The sequence below is a fragment of the Odocoileus virginianus genome, chromosome 28, assembly GCF_023699985.2.
Source record: "Odocoileus virginianus isolate 20LAN1187 ecotype Illinois chromosome 28, Ovbor_1.2, whole genome shotgun sequence".
In the NCBI taxonomy this organism is placed as follows: Eukaryota; Metazoa; Chordata; class Mammalia; order Artiodactyla; family Cervidae; genus Odocoileus; species Odocoileus virginianus.
Genome location: NC_069701.1, coordinates 34903499 through 34921957, shown reverse-complemented (window position 1 = coordinate 34921957; position 18459 = coordinate 34903499). Strand labels below are relative to the sequence as shown.

Below are 18459 nucleotides of genomic sequence, written 5' to 3'. Positions count from 1 at the left end.
AGATCTACCACATAGATTTCAGGGACTCTTTTCATGGAATCCAATCCACTGGTTTTCCCTCCTGCCCCATGGCGTCCAGTTCAGCATGGTACAGAGAAAAGATGCACAGTGGACAGTCACTCACACCTTCCTTTCTTCTCATTCTTCACTTGACAGCATCTTGTTCCTCAGTGCTGAATTGCACCTTATCTCTTTTCTTCTGCCACTGCCAAATCCTTGAGGACAGGGACTGGGTCTGCTGCACTGAGGCACCTGAAATGGCATTGTCCGTCCCCTTTGTAAGAGGGTCACTGGGCTTCAACAGAAGGATGTCTTTCAGCTGATGCCAGCTCCCTTCTTAAGATCCTGTTATCTCTTCTACAGACAGAGCTTCCAAGCAAGGGGTGGGCTAGACTGGGATGTGCCGGGATATAAAGGTGGGCCCTGGTTTTATTTATGCATTATTATTTTTAATAATAATAAATTTATTATTTATTTACTTTATTATTGTTTTTATTTTTGAACGCGCTGGGTCTTCGCTGCAGCACGTGGGCTCTCTCCAGTTGTGGTGAGTGGGGACTGCTCTTCGTTGCGGTGTGCGGGCTTCTCACTGTGGTGCTTTCTCTTGTTTCAGAGCACAGGTTCAAGAGCATGTGGGCTTTAGCAGGTCTGGTATGTGGGCACAGGAGTTGTGGTGCCTGGGCTTATTTGCCCCCTGGGATGTGGGATCTTCCTGGGCCGGGGATCCAACCTGTGTCCCCTGCATTGGCAGGCAAATTCTCAGCCACTGGACCACCAGGGAAGACCTGGGTTTTTTTCTTTTTCTTTTTTTGTACATATAGTACGCATTTGAGAAACGTTAAATGGTTGGATGATTTGATGTGCGACTGGTAACAACCCTTGTCCTTGTTGTTAGAACCCACCACAGCCGTCAGTCCTGGAACGCAGAGAGCAGAATAAACCCGAGGAAGCCACCAGCCAAGCCCAGGCAGAGTCAGTCTCCACCCCAAACACAGGTGAGAGAAGGTCATGGGGACTGAAAGAACGATGACTTGAATCATAATAATGATACCTCCATCCAGACATGAGGCTCACGGGAACCTCCACAGATGACCAAGCCTTTCTGGACCAGAAGTCACCCATCAGAGAGCTGGTTCAGAACACCGGGGACCCCGCCCCTCCCTCTCCAGGACCTAGAAATTCAAGTCCTCCTCTCGCCTTTCAGCTGTTTGAAAAGTCAATGGAAAATGCACTCACTCTGGAGGAATAATTGACTCCTTCCACAGGAGTCTCAGGGTTTCTTGATACTTAGAGCTGTTAACACTCGTGGCGTATATGGAACGTTTACACGGTTATAGGACAGTATCTGCGTGTCCCTGGTAGCTCAGGCGGTAAAGAATCCACCTGCAATGCGGGAGACCCAGGTTCAATCCTTGGGTTGGGAAGATACCCTGGAGAAGGAAATGCAACCCACTCCAGGATTCTTGCCTGGAGAATTCCATGGACAGAGGAGCTTGGGGGGTCACAGTCCATGGGGTTGCAGAGTTGGCCACGACTGAGTGACTAACACACACAGGGCAGTATCTATTGAACTTGGAGTTCAGAGTGGGGCAGACACCTGAGATTTAGAACTTCAGGGTTGGTATCTGGTGGAGCTCTACCCGAGTTTAGGAGAAAGGCTTTTGGATCCTGTAAAGGAAATGCCTTCTCCAGAGGGGAGACGCCCACATGAAGGGCAAGATGAGAGGAAGAAGGAACCGTGGGAAGAGGAAATCCTGCTTGCAGGGAGCTTAATTTGGGCTGCAGTCAGGTCTTGGGCTTACTGCATTTGAGGTGGTTGCAAACACTTGAAAAATCAGGAGATTTCCAGAAAATCGGGATTGTATTCAAAAGGAACAGCCTAGCTTCTCTTGAAATGTTGAAATCTCTGCCGTGTGTGCATCTCACGTTTCACCACCAGCTGGAGCAGAGTCATGGCCTATCCCTTGGGAAACTGGGGTTTCCTGTCCTTTTGTCCCATGGACACCCCCCCACCTCCTCCCTCCCCGAATTAGCCTTGCTTCCTGAGGCTAATCCCTCCAGGGGTTTTGTACTTCCCCTTCCCTCACCTCTTGGTTGCCCCTACTCTCCCTGGCACCCCACCTCTATCCTGGCATCTCCCAATAAATATGCACGTTCCCCTCCCCGCAACCCTCCTTCAGCCCCTCCCTCTTCTTACCTTGGTATTGTCCCCGTAGCGCCAACCTGCTTGAAAAGGTCACCGGCTTTTCCCATCACCTCTGCCTCCTGCGCCACTCACTCCGGCGCCCCGGCCCCTGTCATGGGGCTTCCTCTGTCTCCACCCAGAGCTGTTCTCGCTCATCCTTCATTCCGCCCAGGGTGGTCTCAGGGCACTTGATGTTGTGCCTTCTCCCTCCTGGAAGCCCCCTCCTGCCTTGGCTTCGTAATTTCTGGCTCTTTTTTGTGGGCTCTTAGGCTTCCCTTGGAGAAGGAAATGGCAACCCACTCCAGTGTTCTTGCCTGGAGAATCCCAGGGACGGCAGAGCCTGGTGGGCTGCCATCTATGGGGTCGCACAGAGTTGGACACACTGAAGCGACTTAGCAGCAGCAGCAGCAGGGCTTCCCTGGTGGCTAAGCGGTAAAGAATCTTCCTGCAATGCTGGAGACACGGATTCCATCCCTGGGTCGGGAAGGTCCCCTGGAGGAGGAAATGGCAACCCGCTCCAGTATTCTTGCCTGGGAAATCTCACGGACAGAGGAGCCTGGCAGGCCACAGTCCATGGGATCCCAAAGAGTGAGACATGACTTAGCGGCTAAAGAACAACGAAGTTCCCTGGCTAGGAATCGAATCCGGGTCCCAGTAATAACAGTCCTGAGTCTTAACCACTGAATGGCCAGGGAATTCCTAGTGATTTTGCTTCTGTCTGCATGGTTAGGACCACTTCATCCTCCTTTCCTGGGTCCCTAACAGCCTCCTCTTTTCCCATAACCTCACAAATGGAGAATTCCTTGAGCACCTACTCTGAGTCTTCATTTTTCTTGCTGGGGACTCCCTGGGCAACCTCTTGGGACTGCTCGTGCTCAAACCTGCTTTCCAGCACTGGGCCCAGCTCTGCCTCCCCTCGGAAAGAAAACTCAGACCCCTGTGGAGTTTCCTTTGCCTCTGATCAGCTCTGTAACCACAACAGTCATCCCTGCTCCTTCTTAATATCCCCGACATCTTACATTTTCATTTACTGCAATTGTCTCCTAACTGGTTCGCCTGTCTTAGACCTTTCCTTCTATGAATGCAGTGGACTTTAAGTAGAGGCCAGTCTAAAATAAAAATCTGATCATGTTACTTCCCTGCTTAAAATTCTTCAGAAGCTCCTCTTGACTTTCAGGGTGAAGTTCATGTCCTTGACTTAGCACCCAAGACTGCCATGACCTCTTTCTATCTCAACCCCCGCCGCTTGTACTGTTCATCCCAGCCATACCCAAGTACTTGCTGGTACCCAGGTTCATGATGCTGGTCCCTGCTCCTGTCTTCACGATGCTCCTCCACACTCCTTCTGCCCTCTGTTTATCTGGACCTGCGAGTCACCACCCCAGACACCCTGAGCCTCCAGGTCTGGGCTCTGTGCTTTTCAGTAGTTCCAGGCACCCCTGTTTCAGCTCCAATAGTACTGGGCTTCTGCCAGACTTCACCTCCACTGAGGACCCAGGAAGGTCCCCAGGATAGCATGCCTGGCATGTCAAATAGAGAGATGATGGCAGGAGCTTCTGGCTGGCTTCCCAGCACTCACATGGCTGTGTATTCCTCTCTTGTTTTCTTGGGAGCAGCTTCTAGACTCTCAGTGTTTGCATTTTCAGCACATTATTATTATTATTTTTTTTGGTATGATGTACCTTGACATTTATTAAGTGTCTCAAGATTTAAAGATGATGGAGACTTGACCTTTTTCCCTAAAGGATTTGTTATACACTGGGTGCATCCATCACATGTCTTCATTCAGTGAGTATTTATCAACAGACAGCACAGAAAGAGGTAGAATTAATGCATCCAGGCACGGGGATTCATGTAAAGTCTGCAGAGCTTAGAAGAACTTGCTGTGGTTTTTCACCTTCACAAGCTTTGCTTTAAATGACGGGAGAAAGATTACAGTTAGCCTTGCCAGGGACTCCTCTATCGGCCAGGTCACAGGCTTTTCCCTGGTCACAAATGTTTCCTTTGAAACCTGCTTGCATGGCCCTCACTTGCGTGGACTTTGAAGTCGGGGTTTTGTGTAAACATGACTTCACCAGAAACAAACCTTTCCTGCCCCTGCCATTGGCCTCCAGCTTTCTCTGCATCAGCTTCTCAAGAGAATTCTGCTGTGTCCCTTCATAGTTAAACACACAACAGAGCTTGGGCTGGCTTTCTCACGGCAACGCTGCTGTCCGCTCTTGCCATAGAGTCTCTTTTTGTAAATAAACAGAAAAATGACTGTGTCTGATCTGAGAGCCATGGCTGGACTTGGAGATAAGGCTGTGGAGTTCACACCAGTGGGGCTTTTGGATGGAGACATCTGGCCCCATGGTGTTTTAGATGCTTAAGAGGGTTTTGGAAGATGAACTGCTGGAAAGTCATCTATAAATGTCAGCTCCCAAAGTTGCCATGCTGCATGTCACACTGTCTGGCATTGAGAGCTGGGTAGCCTAGTGGTTAAGAGCTCCACTCCGGAACTGGGCTGCTTGGGTCTGACTCCTGTTTCCGATCCTCTAATCTTCTAATGGGGGGTGAGTTCTTGTTTCCCCATTTGTGAAATTAGGATGTGTTGAGTATTGCCCTTGAGTGGTGGTTGTGAGGATTAAGCCAGTTAGGAGCCGTGCAGGGCTTAGACACAGACTAAGTACTTGGTGATGTGAGCTCTTGTATAATTATGCCCTTTCATCAGCTCCTCAGGGGACGTTAAACGCCATGACTTTCTCTGGGTCACCAAAGCTGTCATCAGGTCTCCCCTGATGTGGGCTGGTGGCCCACAGCATCTCTGAGCCCGTTGTCAATCCTCTTTGCTCACTTTGTATCTCTGACCATCTTATTCCAGTCCTTTCTCTCTTTTTTTTCGTCTGCGCTGCAAGGTTCATAGGATCTTAGTTCTCCGACCCAGAATGGAAACTGGGCCCCTGGCAGCGAGAGCCCTGAGCTCTAACCACTGAACCACCAGGAAATTCCCAGTCATACCTGTTCCACATTGTTCTTTCTGCCTGGAATAGGCTTCTATTGCATCTCTTCCCGTCCCCCAGTGCTCTCCTTCTTCCTATTTTGAAGCCCTCTTGGTGGATTGGGTGCAGAAACCATAGGGAAACTCTAGGATGATTTGATTTTTTTTTTAATTTATAAATCTCTAAAGCTTTCTAGCGGAGAAGGAAATGGCACCCCACACCAGTACTCTTGCCTGGAAAATCCCATGGATGGAGGAGCCTGGTAGGCTCTGGTCCATGGGGTCGCTAACAGTCGGACACGACTGAGACGACTTCACTTTCACACATTGGAGAAGGAAATGGCAACCCACTCCAGTGTTCTTGCCTGGAGAATCCCAGGGATGGGGGAGCCTGGTGGGCTGCCGTCTATGGGATCACACAGAGTTGGACATGACTGAAGTGACTTAGCAGCAGCAGCAAGGTTTTCTAGAGCCCTTGCCAGTGGACTAACCTGTGAGATTGCCATCTATTTTTTTAATTGTAAAGTATGCATAAGATTTTCTGTTTTAACCATCTTTAGGTATACAGTTCAGTGGCATGAGTACATTTACATTTGTTGTGCAACCATCACCACTTTCTGTCCTCAGAACATTTTCATCTTCCCAAACAGAAGCTCTGTACCTATTAAACAATAACTTCCCCTTTCTTCTCTCTACTTCCTGGCAACCACGATTCTGTTTTGTATCTCTGTGGATTTAACTACGTTAGGTCCCTCGTACCAACGGAATCATACAACATCTGTCCTTTGGCGGCTGGCTTACTTCACTCAGCATAATATCTTTAAGGTCCATCCATGTTGTGGCACGGGTAAGGATTTCCTTTCTTCTAAAGGCTGAATTGTATGTAAGGTCACATTTTATTTATCTGTTCATCTGTCGATGAACATTTGAGTTGTTTTCACTTTTTTTTTTTTTTTTTGTCACTCCCCACAGCACGTGGGATCTTAGTTCCCCGACCAGGGACAGAACCTGTGCTTGCTGCATTGGAAGTGTGAAGTCTTAACCAGTGGACTGCCAGGGAAGTCCGTCTTTCCACTTTTTGGCTGTTGTGAATAGCACTGCCATAAACACTGGTGTACATGTATTAATATCTATATAAGTTCCTGCTTTCAGTTCTTTTGGGTGTTATACTCAGTGGTGAAATTGCAGGATCATAATGGTCCAACTTTTATGCACGGCTGACCTTATAAATCAAGATCAGAGTTTGAACACCTGCTGGAAAAATTCTCTTGACCTCCCTTCTCCCCCACCCCCACACTGCCCCAGGCCCTCTCATGGACTTCATCTCCATCAGTGTCAACTCTACACTCAGGTTCTTCCGGCTAAAGCTCTGGTGTCATCCTGGACGTCTGGAATTCTTCTACATGGTTAGACAATGAGCAGTTCCCATTTGGTCCATCCTCTGTATCCAGAATTGAGTCACTTCTCTCCATCCCACCTTTGCTGCCTGGATCCAGGCCCCCAGGGCTCTCATCTAGAAAAGGACAGTGGTTTCCTGACTGCTCTCCCTGTTTTGATCTTGGTCCCCCTGTGATCTCTTTACGAGCACAATTGGTTCAACCTTTTAAAGACATTATCGGCTTCTCTGGTGGCTCAGTGGTAACGAATCCACCTGCTAATGTAGGAGATGTGGGTTCGATCCCTGGGTCAGGAAGATCCCCTGGACAAGGAACTGGGAACCCACTCCAGTATTCTTGCCTGGAAAATTCTTCATGGACAGAGGAGCCGGGCAGGCTATAGTGGCAAAAAGACAGACAGGATTGAGTGACTAACACTTTTAAGACATCAGTCAGGTGATGTTATTCCTGTTGACCTTCCGGCATCTCACTGTCCATCTCACTTGAGGCCAAATATAAGTGTTTGCAAAGGTCTGTTAGTTCTCATTGCTCTTCTGACCTTATTTCTCCTTCCCACCTCAGCTCAGGCCATAAATGTCCCTTCACTGTTCTGCCTCAGGGCTTTGGAGTTTTTGGAGAACTAGCCTCGAATGTTCTTACCTTGACAAACCCTTCACCCTCCAAGGTCACCTCTGGAGAGCGCTCTGCTCTGAAACTTTAAGGTAACACGCTGTCACTGTCCCGATTCCAGGCATCACTCATGTCTTTTACCCACTTACTTAGCACTTTCTGACATAGATTCACTCCCCAGTGAATTTGTTTGTTAATTTCCTTCCTCCTCACTAGAATGTGTGTATGTGTGCCCAGTCGTGTCTGACTCTTTTGTGACCCCATGAACTGTAGCCCGCCAGGCTCCTCTGTCCATGGAATTCTCCAGGCAAGAATACTGGAGTGGGTTGCCATTTCCCTTCTCCAGGTGACCCAGGGATCGAACCCATGACTCCTGCATTGGCAGGCTGATTCTTAACCAGTAGCACCACCTGGGAAGCCCCCTCATAAGCTTCATAATGTTTGGCTTTGTTTGGTTTCCTGTCATATTCTCAGTGCCTCTAACAGTGCCAGGCACATACTAGGTACTCAGTTTGTATCTGTTCCATGAGTGGATGGATGGTGCTGTGAGGTCCCCGCTCAAACGGCCCACAGGTGTTCCTAGTCTCTGAGAGATGTGCAAACACATCAAAGTCCCACTGCTGTCAGGCTCCAGTCACATCCTTGTGGCCCAGGGCAGCTTCAAAAGGAAGCAAACTGGGTTGATCACTTTTTGCAACTCTCTTTAGCCTTAGCAGTTCTTATAAGTGCCCCTGATTGCTGCAAAGATTTGTCCTGTAACAAACAGCCCTTCAAAAACCTGTATCATATTCAGGTTCCCCAAACTGGACTCCAGGTTACCTTCTCAGGGGCTCAAGGAGTCTTCGTGTTAGTCACACTCAGTCCTGTCTGGCTCTTTGCCCTCCAGGCTCCTCTGTCCATGGAATTTTCCAGGCAAGAATACTGGAGTGGGTTATCATTTCCTCCCCCAGGGGATCTTCTTGACCCAGGGATTGAACCAGGTCTCCTGCATTGAAGGCACATTCTTTACTGTCTGAGCTACTGCCACCTATACAAATCAGCTATTGTTTTTATGACAACTTAAGGGGGAAAAATGGAAACAAATTCTTGGTCTTTTAAGGACTGAAGGAAGCTAAGGAATGTGATGTGAGTGGTGCCAGGGTGCTTGCATTTGTGTGTGGGGTATGCCTGGTCCTTGGGGACCCCCTGAAATGATGGTCTTTAACTCTTATTGTTTAAACTGGGGTCACTGGTTCATGGATGTCTTCTTGCAAATCCATGATAATTTCTTCCCCTGTAAGTGTGTCTGAATGAGGTATATTCAGACTGCACAGCTAATAACCTCGAGCTACAGTGCAGACTGAAATACAATACAGGAGAGAAATCTTCCAGGGTCCAGGTCACAATTTCACATGGGTCTGAGTCACCCTGCGGCAACGGGGTATGAAGCAGAGAAAAGAACATGGTCTTAGAGTCAGGTGACTGGAGTTGGAATCAATCTTGGTCTTGGAACTAACCGTGTGACCCTGGGTTTGTTGGCCCATCCTTTTCTGGGTTTCATTCTTGCTTGATAAAATGAACCAGAGAATCTTTAAGTTCTCTTCCAACTCATACTTCTCTTTTGTGAGGTATGTTGGGCAGAAATGCTCATTTGGACACCAGGAAATGTACCCTAATGGCACCAAGCCCTGAGTACTAGCCATGAGGATAATAGTGACATTTATTGAGGTGTCCATTCAAGGCTCATCTTCTCTGAGTGGCCTTTGTAGGACTGTACCTAGAAATCACACCTCCATTTCTATCTTATTTACCCTAGTTGATTTTTCTTCATATTTGTCTCCTGCACTTTTGAGGAAATCTGATTTTTATTAAAGTTATTTCTGATTACCTATCTTCTACTTCTAAAAGTAAACTCTATAAAGAGGTTTTTTTTTTGTTTGTTTTTTCTCTCTCAAGACTGTGCCCCAGTGCCTTGAAACAGTATCTGTCTCTTAGTGGGTACCTAATCAACATTTTCTGAATGATTTTGGCACCTCCTCTGCTTTGGGTACTGTGCAAAGTGCTTTATATTTTAATCAATAAGTGCATGAAATAAGTATTATTATTAGTCTTGTGTATTGGCTGAGAAAATTGGGGCATCACAAAAATCAGATAACTTGCCTGTAAGTATCAGAGCTGAAATGTGAATCCAGGTAATTGCTGGATTCATCCTTAGCCTTGGCACCTCTCAGCCAAAAGGGCTGTAGTGCCAAGTGCATCAGGTTGTACTGTGTCTCTGTTTTTTTCTCCATTATTTTCTGCAGCTCTGTGTATGGGGATGGGGAAATTAACCTCTCATTTATTGAGAGGTTATACTGTATATTCTTGGCTCCCTTGATGTAAGTTAATTAACTAAAAAAGGATGGTTTTGTTTCTGGGCTGTCTGTTTCATTGATCTAAGTGTCTGTTTTGACTATTACAGCTTTGTAATATAGTTTAAAATCAGGACGTGTGATGCCTCTAGCTTTGTTCTTCTTTCTCAGGATTGCTTTGGCTACTTGGAGACTTTGAGGATTTTTTTTTTTTTTTCTGTTTCTGTGAAAAATGCCTTTGGAATTTTGGTAGGGGTTGGATTGAATCTGAGGAGTGCTTTGGGTAATATTGACAGAAATCAAGCTCTCAGAGTCCTTGACTACATTTGCCTACTCTGACTGTGCAGAGAACTCACTGTGCAGAATTATAGAACTGAGTGGTTTGTTAGCTCTCCTCTGGTTCCTGCAACCTCTTCATTTTAAAGCTGAAAAAAGAGAGACCTGAAACAGCTGACTGCCTCTTAACTCCCGTGTTATCTTGATCTATGGACTGACTGATTCATGAACTTTCAGCAGTCTGGGTGGTAAACCAGAAGTCCCTTGGTAGTCATGCTGGGAGCCTGCACAGTGTTGGGGCCTCCCCCATCCTGATACTATCACCACCTGCTGGCCCCCTGGGCCCTGGACCTTTGAAATCTTCCATTACTTGAGGTGCAGTTCAGTTTCCCCACAGTAGATGCTGGCTGAGGGCCCTGCCTCTAGTCAGGCCACTCCAAAGACAGTACTTCTTGATGTGAAAACCACATCTGTCAAAATCTCATCTTCTTGGTGTTCAGATGCACCAGTAGGATGGGTTTCAGGACCATTCTGTGGGCATTTTTGCGTCTTCCTGCTCCTGATGATTTGTCCCCAACTTTTCCCTCCTAGGTTTCTTAGGGGTTAAATGCTACCAGGAAGAAACAGGGCAGTTTCTCCCTGCTTATGCTGCAAGTTAAGAATGAGGAATTTTTTATGTTCATGAATAGGCTATTGCCTGTTGGTGTTCTGATCATAGATAAAATGTCCTTGTTCCTGTTTGTTGCACATGGAATCACAGTGAACAGTACAAGACGGACTCTAATTAAGTAGTTGAGTGATGTGGTCTCTACCATACCAGGTGTAGAAATTAATGGAAAAGAGTATTGGAAAGATGGGATGATCAGGTAATAATACAAATGAATTAAGAACCAACGCTTATCAAGTGCTTTCTATGTGTCAGGCACAATAAAAATGCTTTATGTGTCTTAACTCAATCCTCACAATAACCTTGCAAACTCTGTATATCACCGTTTTACAGTGGGGGAAACTGAGGCACAGAAAGATGAAGTAATTTGTTCAAGGTCATTGAGAGCTGGAAGGGCAAAGCCGGGATCTGAATTCATACAGCCTGACTCAAGGATCTTTTCTCTTAAATACTGGACCTGATGGCCTTGAGGAAGGTTTTGCGAAGAAGATAAGACTTGAACTGGACCTTGAAGAAGGAGAGGGCCGACAGTTTGGGGACAAATCTGAGAGATGGCGTGGGCATGGCAGATCCCAACCGGAAAGAAGCGACTGGCCTTGCTTGGCAGAATGCACATGTTAGGGAGCAGTGGAGGAGATGATGGGACAGTAGGGTGGGGACATATTATAAAAGGTCTTAGCATCAAGGCAGAGCGTTTAGACTTGATCTGGAAGGACCTTGTCTTTGAAGAGTGTTGAAGGGTGACTTGCAGATGTTTTGGGAGGCTTTTGGGTGGTGGTGGTAGGTCTGAGGGTAGGAGGTGTGCAGGCAGCAACAAGGTGCGGGAGGTTTTGAGCCTAGAATGCTGGTCTCCGCTGAGCCAGCTCTGGAGGAAAGATGGATGTGGAGTGGGGAGTATGAGGGACAGCCTGGAAGAGCTCTCACCACCTGTGATCTCCATGATACAGCTACCTGCAGGACAAGCCGGGGCTCCGCACCCCAGAGTGGCCCACACCCGGCCCAGAGTGTGCCTGAGCATGTGCCTGAGCCAACATGTGCCTGAGCCACCTCGCATCTGCCTGCCCTGCTCCACCCTCAGAGCGCAAAAGGGCTGTGCTTTCTCTGTGCCCTCCAAGTCCACACACCTTCTTCCTGTGACCACCCCAACCCAGGACCCCCATGGAGAGGGAATTCTGGCAATTCCACATACAGGGTTGGCCAAAAAGTTCATTCAGGTTTTCCATTACATCTTACAGAAACACGCAAACAAACTTTTTGGCCAATCCAATACACAGTGGATTTCTTTCATTCTTCTCTTTTCTGCCTGAGCAATTTGATCAGAAAGGCTTTCACAGATGCAGCGTAAACTCTCTTAGCAATCCAGTTGCATCGTAGCTGAGGATCTCTCGCCATCCCTGCAAGTTCTTAATACATCTCACCTCTTCTCTGAACCTCCTAAAGTTTCTCCCTGTCACTTGCATGGGGGCATGTGGTTTTCTACAGCTGCATCTTCTGTTCTAGTTTGCTTGGGCCTCTAGGACAAAGCACTGTCAACCAGATGGCTGAACATTAAGCATTTGTTTTTGCAAAGTTTGGAGGCTAGAAGTCCAAGATAGAAAAGTGGCAGGTAAGCTTTCTTAAGACCCCTCTTCTTGGCTTATAAATCATGGTCTTCTGTCTCCTCATGGTTGTCCCTTGTTAACTGTGTCTTTATTTCCTCTTGTTATAAGGACACTGGTTGTATTGTGTTCCACCCTAATGACCTTATTTTAACTTAATTACTTCTTTAAAATAGTCATGTATGGATGTGAGAATTGGGCCATAAAGAATGCTGAGCGCCGAAGAATTGACGCTTTTGAACTGTGATGTTGGGGAAGACTCTTGAGAGTCCCTTGGGCAGCAAGGACATCAAACCAGTCAATCCTAAAGGAAATCAGTCCTGAATATTCATTGGAAGGACTGATGCTGAAGCTGAAACTCCAATACTTTGGCCACCTGATATGAAGAGTCAACTCACTGGAAAAGACCCTGATGCTGGGAAAGATTGAGGGCAGGAGGAGAATGGGGTGACAGGGGATGAGATGGTTGGATGGCATCACCGACTCCATGGACATGAGTTTGAGCCAACTCCAGGAGATAGTGAAGGACAGGGAAGCCTGGCAGTGCTGCAGTCCATGGGGTCGTAAAGAGTCAGACATGACTTAGCAACTGAACAACAATAACTTCTTTAAAGACCATCTTCAGGGAATTTCCAGGCTGTCCAGCGGTGAAGACTCTGCAGGGGGCCCAGGTTCAATCCCTGGTTGGGGAACTAAGAGCCTGAAAGATGTGGTGAGGCCAAAACAAAGCGCCCACTTCAAATACAGTCATATTCTGAGGTCCTGGAGGTACTTCTACATATGGATTTGCAGGGCAGGAGACACAATTCAGCCCATAACACTCTCCTGCTCATCCAAGTTACCTCGGGTGAAAGGTCACCCAGCACCACCCAGGCTGTGCAGTTCTTGTGTCCGGTTCCTCAAGGCAGGCAGCCTCTGGGCTTTTCTGTGAAGGTCCAGGGTGTTATTCACTGACGCAGTTTCCTAGTCTGGGTTGTCCTCCTCCAGGCAAGGAGCATTTCTCCATGCACACATTCCAACTTGGTCAGATCAGAAAGCAGCAAATCCAGGAGGGATTTTTTTTTTTTAACTGAGTGCAGAATTCCTAGCTTATCAGAGAGCTCAGGCAGGAAGGCCCTGCTTGAGGACAAAGGTCAAGACTTTGGAGTTCAGAGCCTCTGAGAAAGGGTTAGGCTTAATCCTGTTTGCCTGATTAGCCTCTGCATGAATGCAATGATTTAATGCAGGGGTCCCCAGCCTCCAGAATCTAATGCCTGATGATCTGAGGTGGAGCTGATATAGTAATAATAGAAATAAAGTGCACAATACATGTAATGCACTTGAATCATCCCGAAACCATCTTCCACTCCCACCCGCCCATGGAAAAATTGTCTTGCACGAAACCAGTCCCTGGCGCCAAAAGGGTTGGAGATGCTGATTTAATGTAACCCTTGAGCTTTCTTTTCTTCCACTCTTAGAGTATCAGTCACTAGGGGATCTGGAAAGGAGCAAAGAGGCAAGATTGGCATAGGAGAGGGTTTGGTGGCTTTCAGGGCTCAGGACAGCTGGCCAGAGGGTCCAGCCTGCTCCCATAGCAGGTGCGAGTCTGGACAGAGGGCTCTCTGCCTAGCAGGAAGTGGGGGTCTGGGCAAGACTTTCCAAGGCCTGCCTACTGCCCTCCTGCTGGAAACGGGGAGGGGATGCTAACCTTCTACAGATCCAGCAGAATCAAGCCACAAGGACACCCAAGCATCTTCTCTCTCTCTTCTCTGGATCCCAGCTCCCAGGCACCTGCCAAATTGCCATCGCTTTTTATTAAAGGGAAAAGCACTTCACTGAAGTGAAATATTCAAGCTAGGAATACTCTAAAAAGCCGTTTTGGAAAATTTTCAAGAACAGTTTCACAGGCAAAACCAAAGAAAGGGACAGGACTGCATGCAAAGCTGGATCACCTGCTTGGAGAGTCTGTTCTAGAAAGACTTGGATCTTATGCAGAGAGGAGGGAGGGAGTGGGAGGGTTGGGTTGGAGGGCTGAGGCCTGGCACTTATCCAGGGTGTCCTCCTCAGCACGTGACAGGCCCTTGGGGAGACATCTTAATAAGGGGGTCACGAGCCACCTGGCAGACTTCCAACCCTCCTGGTACCCGAGACAAAAATGCTGGCCTAGCGAGACTGTTTAGGTAATTTCCTAGCACATTTACCACTTCACAGACCCCGAACTACGCAAGTAAATGGATCTCTTTAAAAAAAAAGGTATTAAAAATGTCCAACTATCTTATTACGGTAAGAACTGAAGTAGGCGTACTTTGTAATCTTAACTGTTGACATTAGTGAAACGCTGTTATCCCCAAAGGCCTGGGAGATATTATTTGAAAGTGATTTTTGTACTGGCATAAACTTTCTTCTTTTCTAAACATAGCTAAGGGTGGTCAATTTGGAAAAAGTAAAAGAGAAAGAAAAAAAGATGTTTTTCTACTGGTGCGCACCTGAGGTCTAGAAAGTGGTAGAAAGGATGTGGGTGAGGCCTGAACCAAGTGCCCTGCGTCTGTTTGGGAGGGGTGGGGGAGACTGGTGGCCCGAGGGGCCCAGTTTTGGTGTGAGAAAGCCTGGGACGAGAGCAAGCCCACCCCTCCCAGGCCCTGGGCTCTTGCTGAGAGGAATGGAATGTTTGTGTGCTGACCAGACCTGCCTGACTGAGTCTGTGGGAGGCTGAAGGCTCTGTGCTCTTAAGATAACACTGTCTCCTTGGAGGGGGAGTCCCTTGAGCTCAAGAAAGAGATTCCAAGCTGGTTCCCAACTGGGCCTGCTGATTGGGGTGGTGGTGGGAGGGGGATGCGGGCTTTTGGGATCCCGAGGCTTCTGAGTAAAACAATCTGCATGCCTGGCTTCCTTCTATATGCTGGGCTCCAGCCTGCATCAGTATACCCTTCCCAATCCCCACCACTTGGCTTCTGCTCCTTCCCAAACACACCAGTGGCCTCTGGGCCTTTGTACAAGCTACTCCTTTGGCCAGGAGTGCCTTGGCCACCCCGTAAGTCAATTAGCCCTCAGGATCTGGTACCACCCTCACCCTTTCAGGAAAGCCTGGACCCTGACCTGGGTCCCCATCCCCTGTTACGTGATCAGAGGTCTTCCTGCCCCTCCTGCCTCTAACTTGTCCTCTCCTTCTCCAGGCTTATGAGGGAAACTGTGGGGGATCACTGGCAGGGCTGGAGGGGTCCAGTTTTACTGGGAGGAGGTCTTGGGACCAGCTCCACCCCTCCCAGCCCCTGGACTCTTGCTGAGAGGAATGGAATGTGTATACTGACTGGATCCTCCCCCGCTGGGCCCAGGCCTCTAAGTCAGGAACCTCTTTATTGGTTGCCAGGTGTGGTTTCTGGCAGGTAGCTCTTCAGAGCCCTGAGGGTGGGGGAAGGGAGACTCCTGCTTTGTGCAAGAGCTGGGACTCCAGGGGTGCTGTGGGCAGGCCCTGGCTTAGCTTGGTACCCAGGCTGCTCCGTAAGCGCTGTAGTGTGTGTGCTCCGTCGCTCAGCTGTGTCTGACTCTTTGCAACCTCATGGACTATAGCCCTCCAGTCTCCTCTGTTCACAGGATTATCCTTGCAAGAATACTGAAGTGGGTTGCCATTTCTTCCTCCTTGAGAATCTTTCCCACCCAGGGATTGAACCTGCATCTCCAGCATCTCCTGCATTGGCAGCCGAATTCTTTAGCACTGAACCAACTGAGAAGGCCTAAATGCTTGTAGACCAACTGTCAAATTTGCTTTTGCTGGGCAGTTCCCACACACCTGGCACTTTATATTCCTAATCTTGTGTGACCTGCACAGGAACAGGTGAGGAAGGTTTCATGTCCATTTCCAGACAAGGGACTTTGGGCTGACTACGTTCTGTGACTTGACTGAGGTCACACAGCTAAGTTGTTCAGTCACCAAGTAGTGTCCAACTCTTCTCGACCCCATGGACTGCAGCATGACAGGCTTCCCTGTTCTCACCATCTCCTGAGTTTGCCCAAGTTCATATCCATTGAGTTGATGATGCCATCTTACCATCTCATCCTCTGTCACCCCTTTCTCCTCCTGCCCTCAATCTTTCCCAGCATTGGGGTCTTTTCCAAGGAGTCAGCTCTTCACGTCAGGTGGCCAAAGTATTGGAGCTTCAACTTCAGCATCAGTTCTTCCAACGAATAGTCAGGGTTGACTTCCTTTAAGGTTGACTGGTTTGATCTCCTTACAGTCCAAGGGACTCGCAAGTCTTCTCCAGCACCACAGTTCGAAAGCATCAATTTTTCAGTGCTCTGCCTTCTTTACTGTCCAGTTCTCACATCCATACATGACTACTGGGAACACAACTAAACGGCCATAACAATTCCTGGCTTTCATACTGAGGGGGCATAAGAACAAGTGGGGAGCTGGTTAAAAACGTGAGTTTCTTCACACTGCTCCCCCAAGATTCTGATTTTGTCATAGCATTCTTTTTTATCATGATAAAATATACACAGTATAAAATTGACCAGTTTAACCATTTTAAGTGTATAGTTCAGTGGCATTAAATACATTCACTATGTTCTGGAACCTTTACCACCAACTATATCCAGAACTTTTTTCATCTTCCCAAACTGAAACTCTGTCCCCATTAAACAACCATGCCCCATTTCCCCTACCCCAGACCCTGGCAACCACCACTCTACTTTCTGTCTCTGAATCTGGCTACTCTAGTGACCTCTATCTGGAAGTTCTTGGTTCATGTAATGCTGAAGCCTTGCAAGCAGGATTTTGAGCATAACTTTACTAGTATGGGAGATGAGTGCAATTATCCAGTGATTTGAACATTCTTTAGTACTGCCCTTCTTGGGAATTGAGATGTAGACTGACTTTTTCCAGTCCTGTGGCCACTGCTGGGTTTTCCAAATTTGCTGACAGATTGAGTGCAGCACTTTAATAGCATCATCTTTTAAGATTTTAAATAGCTCTGCTGGAATTCCTTCGCCTCCACTAGCTTTATTGACAGCAGTGCTTCCTAAGGCCAGTCAATCTTAAATGAAACCAACCCTGAATACCCACTGAAAGGAGTGATGCTGAAGCTGAAGCTCCAGTACTTTGGTCACCTGATGCAAACAACTGACTCACTGAAAAAGACCCTCATGCTGGGAAAGATTGGAGGCAGAAGGAAAAGAGGGCAACAGAGGATGAGATGGTTGGATGGCATCGCCAATGCAATGGTCATGAAATTGGGCAAACTCTAGGAGATGGTGGGGAACAGGGAGGCCTGGCGTGCTGCAGTCCACGGGGTCAAGAAGAGTCGGACATGACTTGGCGACTGAACAACAAACAACAGGGACCTCTACAAGCAGGATCACGTAGCGTGTGTCCTTTTGTGTCTGGCTTATTTCACTGTCACGGTATTTTAAACAAGGGCCCCTGGCAATCCTCCTGTAGCCGTCTGGACCTCCCTGAGGAATTCTGGCAGAGGCTGGGAGGAGGGTGAGGGAAGCACGGTCCTCCAGAGGCTTTGCTGGCTGAGTTTACAAGGAAGGGAGGGCTGGGGTGAGTCAGGGAGTGTGGGCTGAAAGGTAGGAAGGGGGAGGTGACCGTGTGGTGACAGAGGGGCCCTGGGGTGGGCAGTGACTGGCTTCTGGCAGGTACTGCTCAGGGTAGGGTGTTGACCCATGCCTAAGAGCTCAGGGCAGGAGGACGGGAGGGACAGTCGTGTGGACTCTTCAGTTCAGGGAGGGTCCATGAGCCCTGTCACAGGCCGGGGTGAGGAACCCGCGAAGGAAGGCCAAAGGAGGCCAGGGGCTCTGCGTTTGGAGGATTATGTGGGGTCCACAGCGGTGAGACAAATCAGAGGGGCCTGGTGGGCGAGAGCCCCCTGGCCAAGTGGAGGCCCCCCCAGAAGCAGGTGTCAGACCCGCGCCAGGTCTAGAGGCCTGTGGTGTAGACGGCGTGGGAAGAGGCAGCAGGAGCGCCAAGGGCAGGGTCGGAAGAGTGGGTGGGTGGGCACGGGAGCAGTTGACACGGAGCGAACCCTGTCTCCACAGGAAACTGCGGACCCTCCCTCTCGGAGAGGCGGACCCCTGACCCCAGGGAGCAGGCCGGCGGCCTGCGGGGCGTGGGAGTGGCCAGAAGGGCGCCTGTCCCCCACTCCAAGGAGCACGGCCCGATGCGCCTCTCCCACCACCTCATCTCTCTTTATTCATGCTCTTCTTTCATTTCTGAGTTCCCCCTTGCCTCTTAGCTTCTTTCTCCTAACTGCTGTGGAGGATGGGGGAGGCACCGGAGGCATGCACGCATTGCTCCTGCGCACGCATCTCCCTCTCCCGCCCCCTCACCGCTGGCCTGAGGCGAGTCTCCATCCATCTCTGGAGCTCACTTTCCCCGTTTACAACGTTTATAGTTAGAGTACCAACCCCATAGGCCTGTTGTAAGGATTAAATGAGAGAATT

General features: G+C 48.6%; 1 protein-coding gene across 2 annotated transcripts in view; it reads left to right on the top strand.

Moving 5' to 3' along the window:
• Positions 1–18459, top strand: part of AHNAK (AHNAK nucleoprotein) — a 94628-nt gene that overhangs the window by 50203 nt on the left and 25966 nt on the right. For both annotated transcript variants that reach the window (XM_020916909.2, XM_070457485.1), the window contains exon 5: positions 896–995. In XM_020916909.2, the coding sequence (XP_020772568.1) occupies positions 896–995 (100 nt within the window). The remainder of the gene's footprint in view (positions 1–895; positions 996–18459) is intronic.